Source organism: Lepidochelys kempii, chromosome 1 (genome assembly GCF_965140265.1).
Source record: "Lepidochelys kempii isolate rLepKem1 chromosome 1, rLepKem1.hap2, whole genome shotgun sequence".
Classification (NCBI taxonomy): Eukaryota; Metazoa; Chordata; order Testudines; family Cheloniidae; genus Lepidochelys; species Lepidochelys kempii.
Window position 1 is genome coordinate 260,415,847 of NC_133256.1, and position 21,667 is coordinate 260,437,513.

The 21,667-nt window shown below is 48.8% G+C and overlaps 2 protein-coding genes across 9 annotated transcripts in view; both read left to right on the top strand.

Annotated features, from left to right (window-relative positions):
• Positions 1 to 1,480: 1,480 nt before the first annotated feature.
• On the top strand, positions 1,481 to 6,634 carry SMIM45 (small integral membrane protein 45). 2 transcript variants are annotated; one of them, XM_073327235.1, is made up of 2 exons: positions 1,481 to 1,561; positions 2,087 to 6,634. In XM_073327235.1, the coding sequence occupies exon 2, from the start codon at positions 2,092 to 2,094 to the stop codon at positions 2,296 to 2,298; it is 207 nt and encodes a 68-aa protein (XP_073183336.1). In that variant the 5' UTR covers positions 1,481 to 1,561; positions 2,087 to 2,091; the 3' UTR covers positions 2,299 to 6,634. The 2 variants fall into 2 exon arrangements, with proteins under 2 accessions (XP_073183336.1, XP_073183337.1); XM_073327236.1 differs by having other exon boundaries at positions 1,486 to 1,561; positions 2,090 to 6,634.
• SEPTIN3 (septin 3) overlaps positions 1,486 to 21,667 on the top strand; it is a 51,610-nt gene continuing 31,428 nt past the window's right edge. For 4 of the 7 annotated variants that reach the window (XM_073327223.1, XM_073327224.1, XM_073327226.1 and 1 more), the window contains exon 1: positions 12,557 to 13,028. In XM_073327223.1, coding sequence (XP_073183324.1) covers positions 12,644 to 13,028 — 385 coding nt within the window. In that variant the 5' untranslated portion in view covers positions 12,557 to 12,643. Of the gene's footprint in view, positions 1,562 to 12,556; positions 13,029 to 16,224; positions 16,437 to 19,033; positions 19,255 to 21,667 lie in introns of those variants that run through there. The other 3 variants (XM_073327228.1, XM_073327227.1, XM_073327229.1) reach the window with 3 other exon arrangements.

Here is a 21,667-nt window from a genome sequence, read left to right on the forward strand (position 1 = left end):
TCTACTCCTGTTGAAGTCAATGGTCATTTTACCATTGACTTTAGAGGGAGAAGAGTTAGGGCAATGCTGAGTGCTTTTGAAAATCCAACCCTAAATAGGTCTCCATTGTAACTTCTGCCTAACTGCAGATGCTTTCTGTGTTTGTCTTGCTTTCCAAGCCTCTTCTCTTGTGCTTGAGGATTTTTGTTTTGGTCACCAAAATGTATGATGATCAGAAATGAAAATTAAACCAAAAATCCCCTGCACAAAATGCAGAGCTGGCACGTGCAGGTACAATCTCTGCTGTCTTCGGTGGGGGTTGGTCCTGCTTGGGAAAGGGCTGAATTTGGTCTCCTTATTTTACCCCTGCTTGCAAAACACTTAGGACAGTGTTTTGGTAAGAGGAGGGGACTGGGAGTCCAAAAAGATGGTTCTGTCCCTGGCTCTGACACATGTCCTGTGTGATCTTGACCAAATCACCTCTCTATAAATTTGCTTTAAATAGGGAGACTAATACTTTCTTGCCTTGCAGGGGGCCCCTGGGAATGGATTTGTTACTGTTTGTAAAATACTTTGTGCTATGAATGGTGACAGTTGCAGGAATTATAGTGCTGGAGAATGGGTCAGTAAGGTTAAGATTTTTGTCATGGATATTTTTAGTAAAAGTCACGGACAATAATGCAAAATTAAAGGAAGCCCATGACCTGTCCCTGGGGAGTGAGCTGGGAACTCCAGGAGGCTTGGAGCTCCAGGGTCCCCCTCCGCTTGTGGCTCCAAGCTGCGGGGCTCCTCCCTCCCTCCCACTCCGGCTGGGAGCTGTGGGGGTCCACCTGGCTTCCCGTGGCCACAGGGAGCTCTGGGGGTTCCCCTCTGCTGCTTGTGGTGGCTGGGAACTCCATGTGTCCCCCCCCGTCACCCACGGAAGCAGAGAGTTCCAGGAGTACCCCGCCACATGTGGCAGCCGGGAGAAGCGGGAGTCCTCTTGCCACCAGCGGCGGCCAGGAGCAGTGATGGTCTCCTGCCGCCCGCGGCGGCTGGGAGCGGCAGGGATCTCCCTTGCCGCCTCCCACAGCCGGGAACGGTGTCCAGGAATGGTGGGGGTCCCCCCTGCTACCACGGCAGCTGGGAGTGGTGGGCGGTGCCAACTGGCTTGGGGCAGCCGGGTTACCCCACGATTCCCAGCATCCACAGGCGGCAGAGGACCCTGCAGTTCCCAGCCGGTGCTGGCTGAAGTCACAGAGGTCTTTGGAAGTCACGGACTCCGTGACTAAATCACAGCCTTACAGATCAGACATAGTACAAGCAGCAGCCATGCAAACTTCCCCACCCTCTTTTGCCAAGTGCCTCAATTCTGATGTGAATGTAGCAACTCTGGGAGATTTTGGTCTCTATAACCCATTCAGCTCTTGGCCTCTCTGTTGAGACTAACAAGGCAGATAGTTAATGCCAGTGGTGATGGGTTTTGTGTCTGGGTAAGTTGAGTGCTTCTTGTTTTGCCTTTCTTAGGGGTATATTGGTTTGAAAAGGGAACATCACAAGCAACCCAAGAGTGAATTCGGATAAGAAAAATCAGCTGTTCAAGGTAAGTCACTTTTAGGCCCACTTTTTAGGCCCATTCTATGAACACTTCACATCAGTTTAGATGCATTGCAGCCAGCAAATGATCTGAAGTCAGAGACCAAGTCAAATGAAAAGCAGAAGTTAAAAACATGAATATGTTAATGAGAATTTAAAAAAAAAATCCAGTCCCCCCCAACCAGTGCAGTCTGAATGCCTTTGTTTGTACACACTGGGAGACTAGAGAACATCCCAGTGCAATCTGGGGGCAAAGATGGTGCTTGACCAGGGCAGAGTGGGGCATAATTGGTGCTGAACCTTACAAAGTAGATTGCCAAACTGGGGCAAAGCAGGGTACTAAAGGGCAGGACTAGGCATTAAAATAGGGCAAAGCTATGTTCTAAACTGGATGCAGGAGGGCTGTAAATGAGGATGGAGTGGCCTGGGTCCTTTTAGTTAGGTAATCTCTACACGTCTCCTTATGTCTGATCAGTTTCATGTTGTCACTCACCTTAATCCATCTACATCTGTTTCCCTCCCCCTTCTCCAGCAGCCATGCCCCACTTCTTGGATTGGTTTGTGCCAGTGTATCTGATGATCTCCATTCTCATCTTGGTGGGCTTCGGAGCTTGCATATACTACTTTGAGCCGGGCCTACAGGAGGCCCACAAGTGGCGGACGCAAAGGCCGATCATGGAACGAGATCTTCGGAAAACACTGATGATACGGGATAACCTTGCCTTTGGGGTGCCTGAGGTCTAGTATTCTGTGTGTAGGGTGTTTCTAGAAAAACACCCAAACAGAGCCTTTTCTGGGTGGGCCCTGGCTAACAAGGTTTGGTCTGGATGCACGTTTCTCCTCACTCAGGAGAGAATCTACTGTCTGGTGACTGAAGAAGGGTAGTTTCACTCTTTGCTGACACAGGTCTCTGTTAATCACCAGAGTTACCTCTTTTTTTCCTTCTTCTTCTCCATTTCTGAAGCAAGGTTTGTGCTCCTCTGTTAACTCAAGGCTTTCAGGTCTACCCTAGATAAGATACTCATTACTCAGCAAAGGATCTCCTGCACCACTCCATGGCCTGGATTTTTAGATCCACCAAAGGTAAAGGTCTCTGTCATTCATTATCCATTAGAGGATACCTGCACCTATACATTACCTTTTAAAAAAAATTCTTATGGGCACCAGATGATAACAAATAGACTTGATATGGGACATAGATCCTTTTACTGCTAGGTCACTGGTTTAAATCTAGCCCAATTTGCTAGGATCTGAAAGGTGTTATCATCAAATACCTCTTTGGTGACTTACGTAAAATGAATTTGGAGGCTCTCAGTCCAGTTCTTCATGGACAACTGTGCACATCACAGAAATCACCAATGCCACTGAATTGCCATCTGTGCTGGGAGTCTCATTAGAGATGCCATGGATTGAATGAGCCATGGAGAGTGAATTCCCTACTCACCCCTAGAGGTGATTTTCCTAGCTCAGGAGTGAGACACACAGGACGGGCAATGGGAGTAAAGATTGCTTTATTGGTGCTCATGTTGTACCTGTTTGGGGGATAGAGGACTTCAGTCTCCAGGGCTGTCAATCTGGTACTTTTACAGAATCATAGAAGATTAGGGTTGGAAGAGACCTCAGGAGGTCATCTAGTCCAACCTCCTGCTCAAAGCAGGATCAAATTTCATGAGCACTAAATTCTTGCACGCAATTTTCAGTTAAGGAGGTCTGTGTGGATCCTGCCAGGAAATGTCTTGCACCTCTCCTTGACCCAGGGCTCTGGATTTATCATTACTAGACGTTGGATCTTCTTCACCTGTCCATGACCCAGGGATCAAGGGTCCTTTATTATGAGTAGACTTGCACTCGTACAGTCCTCTGTCCTACAGCATTTTTTGAAATGGATCCCTTAGTGCATCAGTTCTGGTGCTGCACCCTCTTGACTGTCATCCACACTGAAAACTGTGAAATGCTCCTTGGAGAACCCTTCACTGTGAATCTCCGGTAAGGGATGCTGAGCCAGGTGGAGATGGGGCACTACTAATGACTGTGCTTTCTAGATCCCACCTGTGTAGCATATAATGTGTATATGTACACTGTTTTTGCACTTTCCTCCATGCTTTCCTAGGGCTGATTTGCTAACAAAGTACTGTAAGAAAATGTGACTCCATGGGAGAGTGGGAATTCAGCACCTTTTTCTTCATTGCGAATAGCGTGCAAATCGTAGCTGATAACACTGGCCCAACTCCGAGCCTAGGACACGAGGCATTCCCCAGCAGGTACTACTGTGCCACACCTGCTTAGAACTCTAGTAAGACACTGGCTCCTGTTCCACGGTGCTTTGTATCTCTGCTGATCCATCGTGACCCTGGCTGTTTCTCACTTTCTATGCTAACATGTCCCTAATACCCCGTTGTCCTCATTTCTATACGTAATATATTATAAAACTCCAGTCTTGACCAATCATGCCCAGTTATCTGCATTCCATACAGTACCACTGTCAGTGCATTCCATACCAGTGCAGCCCAGCCATGGCCACCTTTTGATATATCCTGCTGCATATTTGCCGTTGTTGCCCTATCGGCCACCCTTCTGTACATTCTGTACCATTGTAACACAGTCCCTGCTGCCCTATTGTGCACATGTCTGTACATTCCATACCATACACAAAGTGCTGCTGTTTTGTACATACTTCAGTACATTCCATACCATCAGACTGCTCTTGGTGCTGGTTCAGTGCCGCGCTCCGTGATGGCTCCAGTGTGCAGCAAGAGCCATTAGACGCAGGGGTGCAGACAGGCTCCTCCCCCATCATGGCTCTTGGATCAGCTCACAGCATATATAGTCCCTAGGATGAGAGTTTTGGAGCCAGTGATAATTTTCACTGGAAACTGACAGAGCTTTTTCATCCATTACTGAATGAAGGATGGAGAACATATTATGTCGATTTAAGTGGGTGACTTGTCATTGCGGGTTGCTTGGGGAATAACGTTTATGTTAGCAGTGATGGCTGTAGTACAAATGGAAACTCTCCTCAGCGCCTGGCAAATGTCGTTGGCCTTTATTGGCCATTTCATCTGCCCTGGTCAGATGAGGCATCATCACCAACACCAAGGTCCCAACTGGTGGGACCTTCTTGGGTCTGTCAATGTGAGACAGTTGAGTCCCTACATTCAGACTGGAACATGGTGATCTTGATGCAGATATCATAACATGGGCCCTGATTCAGTAAGGTACTGAAGCATGTGCCTAAATGTACGCACACTAGTTATCCTACATCAGTGGTTCGCAAACTTTTGTACTGGTGACCCCTTTCACATAGCAAACCTCTGAGTGCGACCCCCCTCTAATAAATTAATACCTTTTAAATATATTTAACACCATTATAAATATTGGAGGCAAAGCGGGATTTGGGGTAGAGGCTGACAGCTCGCGACCCCCCATGTAATAGCCTCACCACCCCCTGAGGGGTCACGACCTCCAGTTTGAGAACCCCTGTTCTACATGCTTCAGTACCTTGCTGAATCAAGGCTGTGAAGGTGCAAATGTCACAGTGCAACATCACCGTATCATCCGGTAATGATTTTGTTCCTCAGTATGACTACAGTTAAATGGCAGCCCTCAATTACATTGACAATATCTATTGCCCAAAGGTCACTCAAAATAATAAAGCCATAGTCTCTGAGTTCAACTTAGAGACCTGCTTCTTGGGCCTTGACTGTTGTAACGTGGTGGCTAGGCCACCAATGCAAATGGACCCCAGGTTGAGCAATGGGGTAGCAATAAAAACCTTTGTACTAGAGGTCAGGAGCTCAGAGATGTCAGGGACAGATTAAAATATCCCCGTAAGACCGAGGTTCCATGTTTTGAAAAGACTCAAGATAAGGAAATCTCAATCTCTCTCTCTCTCTCTCTGGTGTTCCCAGTTTCTCTCTCTATGAAAGAATCCATATTACTGTGTGTATGGCAGTCATCCCACAGGTGGAGTCTGCCCTCCAGAGATGTCTGGGAGCCAGTTCAACCACCCACTTACAGTCATGGGTCTAACTGTTCCTACGGAAAGGGTCAGGAAGGACCGAACCATAGAGACTGACCTCTCCTCTCCACCACGGGCGATCCCTCCAGCCCTGGTTGGAAGTACGTTGTCAGGAAGTGATGGGGAGTTTGTACTGTGCTCCAACTCTGTGTCTGTGTGTAGGTGGGAGGGACTCCGGTCTCCAGGAATGTTACCAGCATGAACTCCACAATCGCTCTTGTATTTCACCAGCAGAACACTCACCTTCATAAACTAAGTCAAAAGAAAAAAAAAATAAAAGGGAAATGAGTGATTGAGTCTCGTGCCAATGCTCCATGGGATGTGGCAGGCAGAATGACTGTCTGGAACAGCCCCCACCTTCAGTGTGCGGGGGAAGCCCTATCTGTGTGTGCCTATTCTGGCTCGCAAAGGAATTCCCGTAGACCCCACTCTCTAGGAAACAGTCTTGCTGGAGTAGGGGCTGGACCAATTGACCCGTCATTTCTCTCTCTGTATCCTCTGGGCCTCTTTCCTGTTCTGTGCCATTTTCTGTGTGTAGTCTCAAGTGTTTTAATCCCACCTCTCCCAGGCCCTGGATTAACTGGATGAAATTGACCAGAAAGAAAATTAATTGTCTGAAATTGAAGAGAAAACATTTCCCAACAGTGGGATCCATTAGGTCTTGGAATAGTCTTCCAAGGGAATTGGTAGAAGCCCTGTCATTTGGGACTTGTTAAAGCTGGACTGGACAAGGCCTTGGAGACTCTAGGGAACAATCCTTCATGGGCAGGGGGATGGCCTACGTGTGATCTAGCAAGTATCTGCATCTTTAACTTGTATGATACCTCTCTCTGTTCATCTGTCTGATACACCAGTACTGTGAACACCCCACCTTTAGCCTAAGAGCTAAAATAAACAGAAGCGCCAAATGTCTGTTTGATGTTGTTTTGCAGTGTGTGTTTTGCACTGTCTGGTCCTGATGAAATTAGCATTAACAGTCAGGTGTTTTCCACTGTTACTTTGTACTTTATTCTCATTCGAGTCAAAAGTCTATATAATAAGTGTATGTAATAAAATATGTATAGAGACATGAGTTTTCTGGTGCTTTATTGTCCTTGAGGTTTATTTTTATCATCATATTTTGGGGTGCTTTTTATTCTCTCTGGGATTAAACAGGTTACCAAATATGAAGGAATTGGAGTGCAGGGGGAATGTTTCCCTACCCTCTGCCTTAGAGGTCTGTTAGCAGGGATCTTCGTGATATTTTTTGACCTTCAGTACAAGGCCTATGCACCACTTAAGCCCCTATGGGCCTTAAGAGGGACTTAAGTGGTGCATAGGCTTTGTACTGGCCCCTTGCACAAGGGAGACTCATCCATCGAGCTCAGAGCAGGGATCACTCAGAGTAGGTGTTTTGAATCCCTCATTATCATTCTCCCATGACTTCAGATGTGGGAAGTGGTAGAATTCAGACCTTCATCTTTGCCGCTGTCACCATTTGCACATCTCCCAATGATGCTAATGGTGAAGATATTTGCCTGAGGCAGGAGCAGAGAACCCATATAACTGAGCATCCCAGTTAACTAAGCAGGTATGAGAGGCATAGATATAAGAGGCTAAAGTATGGGACAGGGAATTGGGAGATTCCTACCTCTGACTTCCTGTGTGGCCTTGGACAAGTCACTTAACATCTCATTTTCATCCTCTAGGCTGGTAGGATTAGTTGATGGCTGTGCCATATGTCATTGGAAAGGTAATTTTCTCGACTGTGCAATTGCATCTCAGAGTTGACCTGTGGTCTTGATGTCACAATATTGTGGCCATTCTTAATGTGCTAGCTCCTAGAACAGGTGTCTCCAGTAGTAATTGACAGGCGGCAACAATATTTGAACAATATTCCTGAGGGAGAAAGAAAAGGAAGCTGTAATCTCTCCTCTAACATCAGGCAGTCACAGCCCGCTCAAGACGTCAGGTAAGGATGTTTGTAGTTAATGCAGGCCAATTCTTTATCTCAATCGTTTCAGTATTGGATGGTCTGAGTATATCTTGGTGGATGGTCTGAGTATATCTTGGAGTAATTAAGCAGAAGGAAAATTGCTGGCTGTCAGGAAATATTTCCTCCCAGTGAGAGAGAGCCAACTGTGGATGTTCCTCTCAAGGGAAGGGGGATAGCCTCAGTGCTTGGAACATTTATAACTAAACTGGAAAAAGCACTAGAGAAAGAAATGATAGGACTGGAAATAATGCTGCGCTGGCCACAAGAGAGGAGTGGACTAGATCAGTGATTTTCAAACTTTTTCTGGCGATCCAGTTGAATAAAATTGTTGATGCCCGCAACCCAATGGAGCTGGGGCAGAGGGGTTTGGGTTGTGGGAGGGGCTCAGGGCTGGGGCACAGGATTGGGGTGCGGGGGTGAGGTCTGTGGAATGGGGCCAGGAATGAGGATTTTAGGGTGTGGAAGGGGGCTCTAGGCTGGGGCAGGAGGTTGGGGTGCGGGAGGGGGTCAGGGCTCTGGGCTGGGGGTGCAGGCTCTGGGGTGGGGTCGGGAATGAGGGGTTTCGGGTGCAGGAGGGGGCTCCAGGTTTGGGGGGGCTCAGGGCTGGGGTTGGGGTGCAGGAGGAGGGCAGGGTTCTGGGCTGGGAGTGCAAGCTATGGAGTTGGGCCAGGGATGAGGGGTTTGGGGTACAGGAAGGGGCTCCAGGTTGGGGGGGGGGCTCAGGGCTGGGGCAGGGGAATGAGGCTCGGGATTGGGGCAGGACCTTACCTTGACTAGCTCCCGGTCAGCGGTGCAGGGTGGGTGCTAAGGCAGTCTTCCTGCCTGTCCTGGCACCGCGGACTGCGCTGCGCCCTGGAAGCGGCCTGCAGCAGGTCCGGCTCCTAGGTGGAGGCATGCAAGCAGCTCCCTGCGGCTCTCACCCGCAGACACTGCCCCCCCCAGCTCCCATTGGCCGGGAACGGGCCAATGGGAGTGTGGAGCCAGTGCTTGGGGCGGGGGCAGCCTAGGAGCCAGACTTGCGGCTTGCCACTTCTGGGGTGCAGCGCAGTGTCAGAATAGGTAGGACCTAGCCTGCCTTAGCAGGGCAGCACTACCAACAGGACTTTTAACCGCCTAGTCGGCGGTACTGACCAGAGCTGCTGGGACCCAGTATTGGGTTATGACCCACGGTTTGAAAACCACTGGACTAGATTATCTAATACTTCTATTTCCATCTCAAATTTTTTCTCATAGGACCATAGAAATTAATCAACATAATATTCACTTAGAAAACCAGTGCTTGGTAATATTTTCTCTCTGCCCCTACCTCTGCAGGTGCTGGTTTAATGTAAATCCAGGCATTCAATAACTAACAATCCAGTTATCACCATTATAGTTGGTAATTGGTTACACTACAAGGAGTACATTTCTCTCCTTATTTTCCATGTGCTGAATCCTGGTCCAGGAATCTAAAACTTCTCTTGTGTTGGAGTATTTGTCATGAAAACAGCCTGCAGGAACTCCGAATCACCATAGCTTTAGATTGTTGGTCTATCTATTCAGAAGGGTCAGTCTGACTATACGACTGGGTTGCCATGGCATACTTTTGCCTCCTTATTTTCTTTCCTTTTTTGATTCTGTTTTTCTATGTATCTTGCTTTGTGGATTGACTTTATGGAACACAAAAGATGAAATAAAAAGACTGCATTTTGTTCTGTTTTGACCTGAGTGCAACAGAAACAACTGAAAATGTTCACAAAATTGTTCCTTTAATAAAAATGATCATAGTGTGCCATCTCAGTAATACATGGAGTATAGAGGTTATTGTATCGATACATAGAAGTGCAGCATGTTTTGATAATTTCACCTGTCTCTGCGGAATCCAAACCTCTGATTATGTCATGTGGATGGACTCAGCCTTGGCCAGAAATGCAGCGTTAGGGATGCAAGAATGTGCTAGGGTCACAGGGCAGGAATGGCTGTAATGCTAAGATTTCAAGCCTTTCAGGCCCTCCACAAACAGTTCATTGTTCCACCCCCTGCTGCTCTTGTGTCCTGTCGATGCTGGATGTGGGTAGGGGAGGGGATGATGATGGTGATGGGGGTTACTCCCAGTTACTGTAAGTAGGTCAGAGGCTGGAGGTGGTCCAGGATGCTCAGCCGAGGCTTTGAAGCTAGACTCAGGCAAGGCACACTGCTTGAAGAGAGAAGCCAAGCCAAAGGGACCCAGAAAACCAAACAAGGGCAAAATATAACAGGAAGAGGCTTATACACATTGATAGGGAATATATTTAAAAGCACCCTCTGTACAGGGCTGCTAGGGCACTTGTAACCCAACCAGCTGCACTCACTGCTATTCCAGTCTCAGGATCCCCCAACAATACATGCAAATCCGACAGCTCCCCTTCTTATCAATCCAGTGCCCGGCACTCACAGCCCTGGCGATGCATCTCTTTGTAAACACCCAGTTCTGGCCCTTCTCATGGTCCTGCTTCATCTCATGTTACTCCAGTCCTGGGGACCCCCAGTTCACGCAGCTCTGCCAGTGCACCTCTGTCCTGACCTACCCTGCCTCATGCTTTGCCAGTCCCTCGCACAGGCCCTGACTTTGGAGGAAATTGGTGGGAGTTTTCAGGAATGCTGACAAACCAGATGGAAGCAAAGGTTTCACCATTCAGTACAAAAGCAGGATGGTAGAGAATGGAGGGGAATCCAGACACTTGCATGTTCCCTTCCAAACATCTTTCTCAGATTCACACACCTTTATGTTAATCTCCACAACCAGAATGAAGATTGAGAAACCCACAGCCAAAAAGGGCATTGGGAGATCCAGAACCAAGATTAAGAGTCTCAGTGTCCTTGCTAGACCTTGGCTTGAATCAGGGAAGAGAACCATGGCACCTTGGCTTAAGATTGTGTAATAGTTCATAGATTAAGCAGGGCTGGGGCTGGGCGGTGCTAAATTGGTGAGAAAATCCCCAAGGAAAACCCAGGGACCGCAGGAAATGCCAGGACCTCAGCAGGTGACATAGTTCAATCTTAGGTAGTATATTTGCAATGTCCCAGTGTGTTGCTAGGGGATGCTGTGCTGAAGGAGGTGCTGTTTTTCAGATGAGATATAAAACCGAGGCACTGAAGCACTCATTCTCTTTAAAGATCCTATGGCAAAATTTGCAAGATTGAGGTGTTAACCCTAACCTCCCAGGTATATTCTAACTTTGATCAGTGCATTCTGCTGGTCTAAAAAAATCTTCCTTTGGTGTCAGGTGAACATGGTTATCCTCAAATTGTCATGCAGAGTTGCTGGCTCAGAATGTCTGCAACATTCCTCCCCAGCAGAGGTTAAGGTAAGAGAGAATGTTGGGTGGGAGAGATATAGGGCAAAACACAGCTCCCCCTTCTCTCCTTGTCTTGGTGGAGCAACAGCCCCTGACTACTCCCTCTCCTTCTTGACTGGAGCTCCCCTTCCTGTTTCAATCTACTCTAACTGCTGCTCCCCAGAAGTGGCTGCACCGTAGAAGTGAGTAGGTGAACAAAACCTGTGTATCTAGGCTGGACAGTGCTTTGCAATCCTAGAGATGAAAGATGCTATGTCGAAATGTCAGCCATGAATATTCCCATGTGCCTCAAGGCTCTTTTGATTCCCTTGTCCTTGTTTTTCAGTTTCTAGCATGGCTTTTTATGAGTGCTCTCATTCACTCTCTGCCCACTCCCTCTTGCTGTTGGGACCAGCTGTGTTCCACCCCGAGCTCTCCAAGTCTCTTTCTCTCCCACTTACTTTTAACAAAGCCGGGAAAAACTTCCTACAATGGAGAGAGAGAGATCAGAAAGGATGGATGGCAGGAGGAAGGGCTCTGATGCATTTTCTGTGGCTTCATCAGCCAGGACAGAAGCCAGGAGATCTGAACATCTTTTGATCAACGCTCCTGCTAAGCACTGATGTGGTTAAAACTTCTCAGCCGGATCCAACACAGTCTGTGGGAGATTTGGTCACAGCTGCCCCCTCTCAGAAATGTGGAATATTCCTTTCACCAGCTGAGGGATCTGGGACATCAGCTGCTTGGTCCCAGCTGACAGTCTACCCTCAGTTGCTGCGCTCCAAGATCCAGGTAAGCTCTTAAATTTCCCTCTCATTATCTGACTCTTCTCTGAGAATCAGATGAGGAGGACAAAGGGCTGGGTAAATCTGAGCCTTCCTTGAGCTGATTTTGACTTGACCTAAGAACTGCTGCACCTGATCAGTATCCAGGATGCAGGACACTGCAGAGAAAGGCAAGGTAGCACTTCCTCCCGATGGTACAGTTATGGAGGGTGTGGGGGAAATTCTTCCTGGGCCCAGCTGGGGATTAGTGTATGCCCAGAAACATGTGGCTTGAGGCTGCTTGACAGCTCTTATACTTGCTATCTGCCAGAGCTGAGGACCACTGGCAGAGGACAGCACATGGGGAAACCTGTAATGTCACTGCCCAGCCAGTCCAAGCCCTTCTGCCAGCACTAAGCCTTGTAGATGAAGACTGATGCTCCCTTTGAATTTGTTTCTTTAGGAAGCATAAAGGTGCCAAGAGTTTAGGATGGACAAGGACTTCACTCCTTCCCCTCACAGGTTCCGCAGATGTATTCCAACCCTGGGAGCCTGCTCCAGCCCTAGTCGCATCCCAGGTTTATCGGCCCGGCCGGTGGGAGATGGGGGGCCGGCGCCTCTCAGCCCCAAGCTGAGAATGGAAACCCACCCTGACTCCTTCAGCCAGGACTCCGCAAGGCAGATTCCACTTGCAAAGGGGAGAGTGAGTGCCAGGCCTAACTCTAAGCTTGAAGGCCCAAGGGAGCTGCGTAGGCCCGGGCTGCCCATCCTGTGCCCTCTTCCCCATTCATCCAGGTCCCTTCCGTGGACTACTGCCAATGGTTTGGCACCACGGAAGCTGAGCTCCATCTCATTTACCCTCCGCCGGAGCGGCTGTGCACCTCCACCTGATCGGCAACTGCTCCCACCAGCCTCTGCAAGGAGAGAGCTCCACTGTCCACTGGGGAAGGAAGCACCAGGAGGGGAACTGCCCTTGTCGAATCTGCAGCCGTTACCTGGAGTACAAGCCTTGCCCACAAGAGTGCCTCTTGGCTGCATGGAAGAGCAAACAAATACCTGGCATGATGAGCAAATCAGTGCTGCATATCCAGGGTCAGAGATGCCCACCGCATTGCTTCCCTCAGGTCCAGATTTCCACAGCGTCTTGGCCCATGCTACCCATGCTTCTCCTCTGCCACATCCCCAAGTCAAGCGGAAACATCCCATGAACTTATCCATGATAGCAACTGGTCAAGAGGACCACATGGCTACCAAGAGATACAGTGACGCACTTGGCATGGGAATTCTCCAAGGGCCACTTGGGTGTGGGAATATGCCAAGTCCCATTCCTGAGCTGTGTGCTGAGGGGCTAGCTCTGGGGGGCCAACTCTCTGCAGCAGATACCATGATGTCTCCTGTGATGGACACAGCTGGGCCAGCACGTAAGTCCAAAGAGGGCAGCTGGACTGGGTTGAGTTTGGGGTCTTGTCCTGAAACACGCTGATGCATGCATCAGGGTTTAGCCCTGAGGTTTCATCTTGCATGGGGTCCCATTCTCCTATCATTCTGTTTCATGTGGTGAAGTCCCAGCTACCAGATAGACCTGGTGGAGCATTCCATCAACCGGGGGTGGGGGTGGCAATTTTCCTCCTTCGCATTTTCAGTCACACTTCATAATCTTAAGAGTTCATCATTTATAAAAGTATATAAAGGGTTACTAGACGATTAATAGATGTTGTGAGCATGGTGCAGACACATCTGTACTGTGTGTACTAGATGGTTAATAACACATCAGAAGAAGTTATTCTAGATGGTTATCTAATCTTGCAAGCAATTGTTTTTAAGCAACGTCTGAATGTTCCCTTAATAGAAAGTGGCATCTAATTTTCTTTTTTCTTTTTACATTTTTTAAAAAGGAGGTTTTCAAAAACCTCACAAAAGAACTAACCCTGCCAGCCCTGACTGGCATCCCCATGGGCCAGCCCTGCCCTCCCCCCAGATCGCACAGACTGGGAAGTTGCAACAGCACAGGATCTCAGCCATTGTGACTGTGTGGGGGGTGGGACGTGGAGTGAAGATACAGTTGATTCTTTTTAGGTGGCAAAGTGCTGAATGCCCCCTTTAGCCAAACAGGAGAATGCTCTGTAGTCCTCACGGGGTTTTAGGCCCTTACTATCTCAGATTCCTGTCTCACCACATCGAGACAGCTGCGACTGATGGAGACATTGTACCTAATGGAGCCCCAGGTGAGGTCTGGGGCATTCTCAGTGGAACGCCCTCCGCTGTGGAATTCTGTGCCACTGGAGATCAGGATGAGCCTTCATGGCCAGATTTCAAACACCTCTCTTTGAGCAGACTATCCTCCCCAGGCATGGTGATGGCAGAGCAGCTTGGCAGTGTTTCCCTGGCAGATAAACAGCAGGATAATCCCGCGTAAGAAAGTGGCACAGATCATGGGAGGAACGGAGAGTACGGCCCTGCCAGATGGACACTGGTTTTCTTAATCTTGTCTGTGGTGCCTAGATACTGTGTTGCCAGGTGCATCAAAAATAGACAGACAGGCATCATATCCCGAAAGTGGAATTTAGAGATTGGATTTGCAGTGGCCTCTAAATTCCCTCTCTTGGGCCACTATTTGGCAGACACTAGAGGCCTGATTCTTGTGCAGCTGTTTGCTGCTGGGCACAGTCAGTGTACAGTGCTGCCCTTCTGATCTGATAGTGTTTTAAATCCACTTTGCACTCCCTGGCCTGGGGCTATGCTCCTCCATCCCTGTGCTGGTCACAGGGCCACAGTACAGAGCAAAGCCACCTTTGAATTTCCTGATACTCTTTGTGACAGGTGGGCTGCTCCTTTAAGGGACAAGAAGCCTGGGCCAGCCAGGCCTGTTCAAAGAGCCCCACCTGTGCATTAACTATCTGCCTACCAGCCTAAGGGGGCTGGACTAATTGGGGTTGGGTGACTGCTTTAAACACCTAGGCTTAAAAAAATTGCAGAGAAAATTCCCTCTGGAGGAATCATAGGGAGTAAGTTGGGTTCCTGTGGCAGGGTCTATAAGGTCTGTAGTAGCCTGGCCTTGGAGTCAGTGCCCAGGTACAGAGCAGGGAAGAGTGAAAAATTGCTCAAAGGGGCTGAGATTGAGAAGAAGACTCTAGGGAAGGAGGCTGGGAGTCAGGGCTGTATCCCAGAGCCAGCGAGACTTAAAGGTAACTCAGAAGGGACGGGGAGCTGAGCCAGACGGTGGGGTGAAGAGGAGCCAAAGAGGATGGAAGACCCTTTTGTTTATTTGGGACTTTTGTTTGGATTTTTGTTTCCCCAGAAAGGGACTGAACTCTGAGAATGGCACCGCCCAAGGGCAGAACCATGTGAATCCCGGGGAGAAACAGAAAAACTGGATGAGGGGAAACTGAGGCATGGGTGTGCCTACAGCACTATGCTTGGCCCCGAGGGGGTGCTAGTGTGCAGGCACACCCTATGACTCTGTCCAAGCACCTGTGTAGCCCCCGGTGTAAACTAGATAGGACTTGGGGCTATTCTAACTCATATTTGGACTGCCAATGGCCCTGCAGCTGTGAGTAAGTGGCAAGCAGTATTCTCAGGCTCCCTCCCACTTCATCTCTGCCCCTGGCATTTCCTTGAATCAGAAGCTGCAAGAAAGGGTGGCATAGAATTGTTCTGCCAGCTGTATGCCAAACAGCTCACACCCCATCCAACGGGGGGCAGTGGGTATCAGTTTTTGGCCACTGTATGGCCTTGTGTATCACTGGAGCAGCATACCGACCACAGCAGAGTAGAGAATCAGGCCAGTTTTTCACAGGATTACACCAGGAGGAAGACAGCAGAGAGCCAGACCCAGCATCCCTCACAGAGATACACGCTAGTCACATCCACGCAAATACCCATCTTCAACCACATGCATATATTCACAGTGACATGTGCACAAAGACCCAGACAGACACAGATGCCTATAGGCACCTGGAGAGAGACAGTGTATGCACAGTGACACAAAGACATGCATCTCCTTGCCCTCACTGACACACAGGCATTGGCCTACAGATACTGCTTCTCTCGCCCCTCCCGCCCCACAGAGGATGGCCCACTCTCTGCCTCTGGCCAACAACCAGACATCCACTTTCCAGGCAAAAGGCTTTGAAAGCCCCCCAGCTGGAGGCCTGATTGGCTTCAACAGAGTGACTTCTGATCATCCCTGGTGTAGGTGAGATAGGAGTCAGGCCTTGGGACTGACACTCCCCAAATGCTTAAAATCTCCCAACCTGTTCTCAGTCCTCTCTTTGTGAAACCCCTTCAGCAGCCCGCCGCAGGGTTAAATCTCTCTGCATAAACAAGTGGCTGTGGCTAGAGATGCTCCACAGACAGAAGCATGTGAAAACCACCTGGGAATAGGGAAGGAGAGGAGGAAAGGAACGGGTTTGTGTATGGCGGGGGGGAACATATTCAGGGCACAGCTAATCCATTCATCACAGCACCTCCCATCCCCAGCAGCAAACACACCCTCTCGTGCCCACCAATCCAGCCGGGGTCTTGCAGCAGCTGGGATGAAGCTTTGGATCTTAGGAGGGGAGGGAGGGAGAGAGTGGGGGAGATTTTGCAGGGATGTTTAATATTCAGGTCACATGATATGACCATGGCAGCAGCAGCAGCAGCATCCCTGCTTATCTGAAACATCTAGTGGAGGAGAGAAAAAAAGGGAGAGCAGGAGAAAGAGAGAGAGAAAAGCAGAACCTCCGAGGCAGCCACACTGCACCGGTGTCAGGAGAGAAAAGCGTGTGTGCAGGGGAAGCCACCACTCAGGAGCATATTCAGAGACAAAGAAAGATTCATGTTCAAAGGTAGGTGGTCCATGCTGATGCTTGCACAGTCGCGTGGTTTTGTCAGGGCTCAGGGATGTCGGAGGGATCCCCTGATGTTGCCGGCATATTGCTCCCTACACATGCACACGCACAGAATGGGGACTTGCCAGTGCTGCAGAGATGAGAGAGAACGTTTTCTTCATGCCTTTTTCGCTCAATGGCAAAATTCTGGTGCCAAGGAGAGAGCGGAGCAGTTGTGCTGGTGACGGTGAATAGCAGTCACCAAGGCTGATCTGAAGGAGGGAAATAACCCCAGCAGCTGGTCCAGGGGTGGGAGAAACCACAAGCTGCTTTGTAGCTGGCTTGGCCCTTGTCGATTGCAGATGGTTGCGCTCTGGGCAATAGGAATGTCCTGTTCTAATCCCCAAGCATCCAAGTGGGACTCAGTGGGCAGGCAAGGAAACCCAGACACGGATGAGGGGCCCTTAGGCTGATATGGGATTGGAAACCCATACTCCTGGGCCCCAGGTCAGAGCACTCTTCCAGGCTGCCTCGTGGCACAGCTGTGCAACAAACCCTTTGGGACATGAGGGTGGGAGACAGAGTGCAGCCAAGAGCTTGAGGGCTCTGGGGAGATTGGCAGCATAGCGAAGAGAGGTGTGTGCTGATGTGGGGCTGAGGGGCAAGCATGGGAGAGCATAGCTTCCTCCTGAGGACTGGCTCAGGGGTAGGACATGCTCCGGGGGAATGCCCCAATGGTAAGATCTTGGAGACACAAGGTGGGTGAGGTAATATCTTGTATTGGACCAACTTCAGTTGGTGAGAGAGACAAACGTTGGCATTTACACAAAGCTCTTCTTCAGGTCAGACTTACCAGAGCCTGGATCAGCTTTCCAAGGGAACCCTGTCGCCTGAGCTGTTTCAACCTACAGAATCGAGAACCCCCTTATTGCAGCTGAGGTGGAGAGGAGGAGATGGCCTAATAGTTATTCCTCCTTTCTAGTTTCTGTATTTTTCAGTGAGGCTTCAGTGTGCTAGATTTCACTGCAGATTGGAGAGAGATGGGCTACGGTCTACCCCGGTACACCAGGTGGTTATTAAAGGCATATTAAGGAAGGCTGGCTTTGGGGAGGATGTAGCAGCCCCAAAGAGCTGGAATAAGTCTCTCTGTCCCACTTGAAATACCCTTGTCCTTAGTGGGGGGCGGGGAGGGGGATGAACTGACCTTGTGGCCTCCTAGGCTAATGATTTAGATCGGATTGTCCTGCACTATAAATTGTTTGTATTGTACGGATGTACATGCTGGAATAAATGGCCCCTTGGTAACTCTGGGACCTAGATAAAAATGAAAGGCATCCCTTCTAAAGCTTAGACAAGCAAGAAAAAATGATTAATTGTAACATTTCTCTAGGTCTGAATTAACGAATGTTAATGTCTGCAAACCACATGGAGACTTGGCTTAAACAATAGCCACTTGCTTTCTCAGGGGCATACACTAATGTGTGGAGGGCCAGATTGTGATTTGTACACTAAGACCCCTTTATTCCACCCTGGCAGTGTAAAAGGGGCCTTAAAGTGTGTGTAGGTATAATTACCTGGCCAGGGCAGTGTAAGGGTGCTGTAGTGTAAATGGGAATCTGGACTATTGGGAGCATTGCCCTTGGCTTCAGTGTCAGGATCAGGCCCTTCTTGAGTAGAAGGAGACACAGAATAAGGCTATAGATGTATTGTCTGAGTAGTAAATAGCAGTTTGTTTCTAGAGGCTGGATTCTTTGTGGTTTGAATGTTTCCACCCCTCACTCCTGATGCCATTCAGACAAAGAACAGGAAGGCCGGGGGAGGGGATAAGGAGCCTTTCATATCTAGGTTACTGGTTCTAATCTTCCCCTGGGGCAGTGATGACTGAAAGTCCTTACCATCTGATCTCTGTTCAGCAGCCTATGTGTAATGAGTTTGTGGGGCTCCATCCAGCGTTGAGTGGCTGTTGTAAATAGAACAGTGATGGACATGCTATATGAATGAATATTAATGATGCTGAATTAGTAGCAGTCACTATTATTATTATTCATTATTAGCACTTACATAGTGCTTTTCATTCATAGATCTCAATGAGCTTTAAGTGTCACAGTCACAGGGCTAGCTGCACCTCAGTCCCCTTTCCGGTGTCTTTGAGTGCACCCCCCCCAGTGTTCAGCCTTCTGCCTTACCTATCCTTGAATAGGAGGACTTGTGGCACCTTAGAGACTAACCAATTTATTTGAGCATAAGCGTTCGTGAGCTACAGCTCACTTCATCGATGAAGTGAGCTGTAGCTCACGAAAGCTTACGCTCAAATAAATTGGTTAGTCTTTTAGGTGCCACAAGTCCTCCTTTTCTTTTTGCAGATACAGACTAACAAGGCTGCTACTCTGAAACCTATCCTTGAGTGGCATCTTGCAATTCTCCCACTCTTGGACAGGGATCTGGGTACAACACCCCGTCACCGTGCAGGTCTGACTGGACACCTGCATCTCTTCCCTTGGGGAATCAGTGCTATAGTGATCAACAACCTTCTTATAACAACTATGTTTATTAGGTCTCTCTCACCAACAGAAGTCTTACCCACCTTGTCTTTCTCTGTTTATTAGCACATGGAACAAAGCATTAGAGAAAAGGATGTAAAACAAAGAGTCAGCATAGTCTCATCTACACCTCTACTTCGCTACCATTTGAATGAAAGAAGCTTTCCCCCTTGAGTTCCAGAAAAGAACAGAGCCAACTTCCATTTTGTTGGGAAGCCAAGGAACTCTTGAAAGCCAGGCTGGTCCCAGCTTGCGTCTCAGGGCTTGTCTACACAGGGACAGTCAGGAAAGCTAAGGTGAACTAACATAAGGTGTGAAGTTAAAGCATATTCGTTCAAGTGCATTTAGCTCCTGTGGGGATTCTCTCATTCAGAAGGAAAGTGGCTTTGAGAAAGCTGGAAAAAGACAACAGCAGCCTTGAGGGAGGCTTTGTCAGCATAAAAATCACAAACTGTTTGTGATGTGCATGGGAGTGACTTCCAGCTGAAAGCAGCTCAGCTCAGGGGCTATTGCCTCAACTTGGGGGCTACTGCAGCCTTCTTTTCGTTTAAGGAGATGAGACTTGCTAGGCTGCATCAGACCAATGGTCCATCCAGTCTCTTGTCCACCCACACACCGGACTATTGTTGCAGGCTCCAGAGGAAGGAACAAACAACTTCTAATGCACCTCCTCAATTTAGAAAAGCAGGAAAGGGTGACTGCTTCCTGACAGCCCTTTCCCTTGCAGGCAAGGACTGGATGAAGGCTAAATGGATCTCGGATCCACCATATGTTTGGGTTTCTCTCCCCCACCAAAGCTGTGGGAGGCTGTGTGGGCTGGAGCACAGGACTAAGCATCAGGAATCCACGAGTCCTGATCCCGCCTTTGCCACTGACTCCCTGGGTGGCCTTGGCAAGTCATGTGTGAGGGACTTTTCAAAGGGCTCCTATGTGTGCCCTGGAGAAGACTTGGGCCCTCAGACAAAAGGGGTGTTTTCAAAGCAGAGTGTGAGCAGTGCCAGTTCCTTGAAAATCTGCTCTTGGTACTGGGTGCCCAAACTACATTGGGTGCTCAGGTTCAGCCTCGTGCTCAGCCATGCTGGGGTTATCGAACCCACACTATGATATGATGCTCAGGTCTCCAGGAACAGCTGTTATTCCTAGCTTGGAATGTCCTTGCCTCCTTCCCCCCACACCCCCAGCTCAAAGGTTCACTCAAGACATTTCTGCAATTCTCTCATGAGGCGCCCATGGCCTGCTGTGACAGCACAATGACATCAGCAATCCTAGCCAATCAGGGCCCTCACTAGGCTCCCAGTTTGGGACTAGGCAAAGAGCTGATCAAAAGTTGGAATTTCTTGTTTGCAGGAAATGTTGACGTTTTGAAATGTCTTTTCATTCTGATCTGGAATCAAAACCAAATATTTCTGAAATTTCCCAGCAGTCAGAAAATCTGAAAAATGTCAGTTTTGGGAAATATGAATTTTGTTTCCAAATTTCCTTTTTATTTTTATTTTATTTTATTTATAGGGTTTTTTTCATTGTTATAGCTTTATTATTTATGCATGCAGTCATGCCACATTGGTAGTAATATGCAGTGCTACAGGCATGTTATAATATGACCTTGTAGCTGAAACTTTCAAAGTGTCGCACTGTTTTATTGCAACACAAAGAGCAGAGGTTCCAAGTAGCAGCTGCCCTTAATGAGTGTAAAAATAAAAAATAGAATATTTCAACTATTCTATGATGTCATACCATGACACGTATCCAGACACCTCTTTCACCATGTCCGCCTCAGTGTTTCTCCCTCTGGCAGAGGGATGGGAGGGGGGAGCTAGAGTAGATCAGTCCTACTCTGGAGGTTTTTAATTCTTAACTTTGGTTTATTCACAGTATTTACAAGGTGGGCCTGAAGGCTGGCCCTAGTAGTTCTCTTAAGCAAAAAACCCCACAACACATAAGAAATAAATCTCCTTGCCTCCACCTGAGCACTGCTTTGTTATGCTGGCTTCTGGTGGCCAGCACTTCCCAAAACAAAAGTAAACTCAGTGTTTCCCCTACAGGGAGGAGAACAGTTGTCCGCCTTTTCTCCCTGCTGCTGTTTGTTTCTTCTCTCTCTCTCTTCCCCATTTCACTGGACAGGGGATGTTTAAAGGTCACCAGTGGCTCCTAATTAGACTCAGGTGTCTCTAACTAACCTGAGATAACCTTTTTTCAGTTCCTAAGAACTTCACCACCCTAGGGCAGATATATCTGCCATCCACCACTCTTACAGCGGGGCTGGAGGACGGGGTGTCTGAGTGGGTGTGGAGGTGGATGGGGCCACTCCGGTGCCTCTGCCTGCGAGGGAGGGCACTGGTGCTCAACCAGATAGTCCTGTTCATGCTCTGGCACCGGCTCAACACCCTGACCCCAGCCCCAGGGTGTCCTGGCTGATATCCAGAAGCTAGTTCTGGAGTTCTTTTGGCCAGGACTGCACTGGGTCTCTGCAGGGGTTCTCCATCTACCCTTGGAGGAGGGAGGGCAGGGCCTGAAGTGTTTACACACCCAGGTCCATGTCTTCCGCCTCCAGGCCCTGCAGAGGCTCCTTTATGGTGCAGGTAGTCCGGCGTGGAGCATACTGGCGCACGCCTTCCTGCGCCGCCTCCGAGGGCTCCGATATGACCGGCAGCTCCTTTATCTCCACCCAAGGGGTCTTCCGCGAGACCTCTCCGGGCTGCCGGTCTTCTA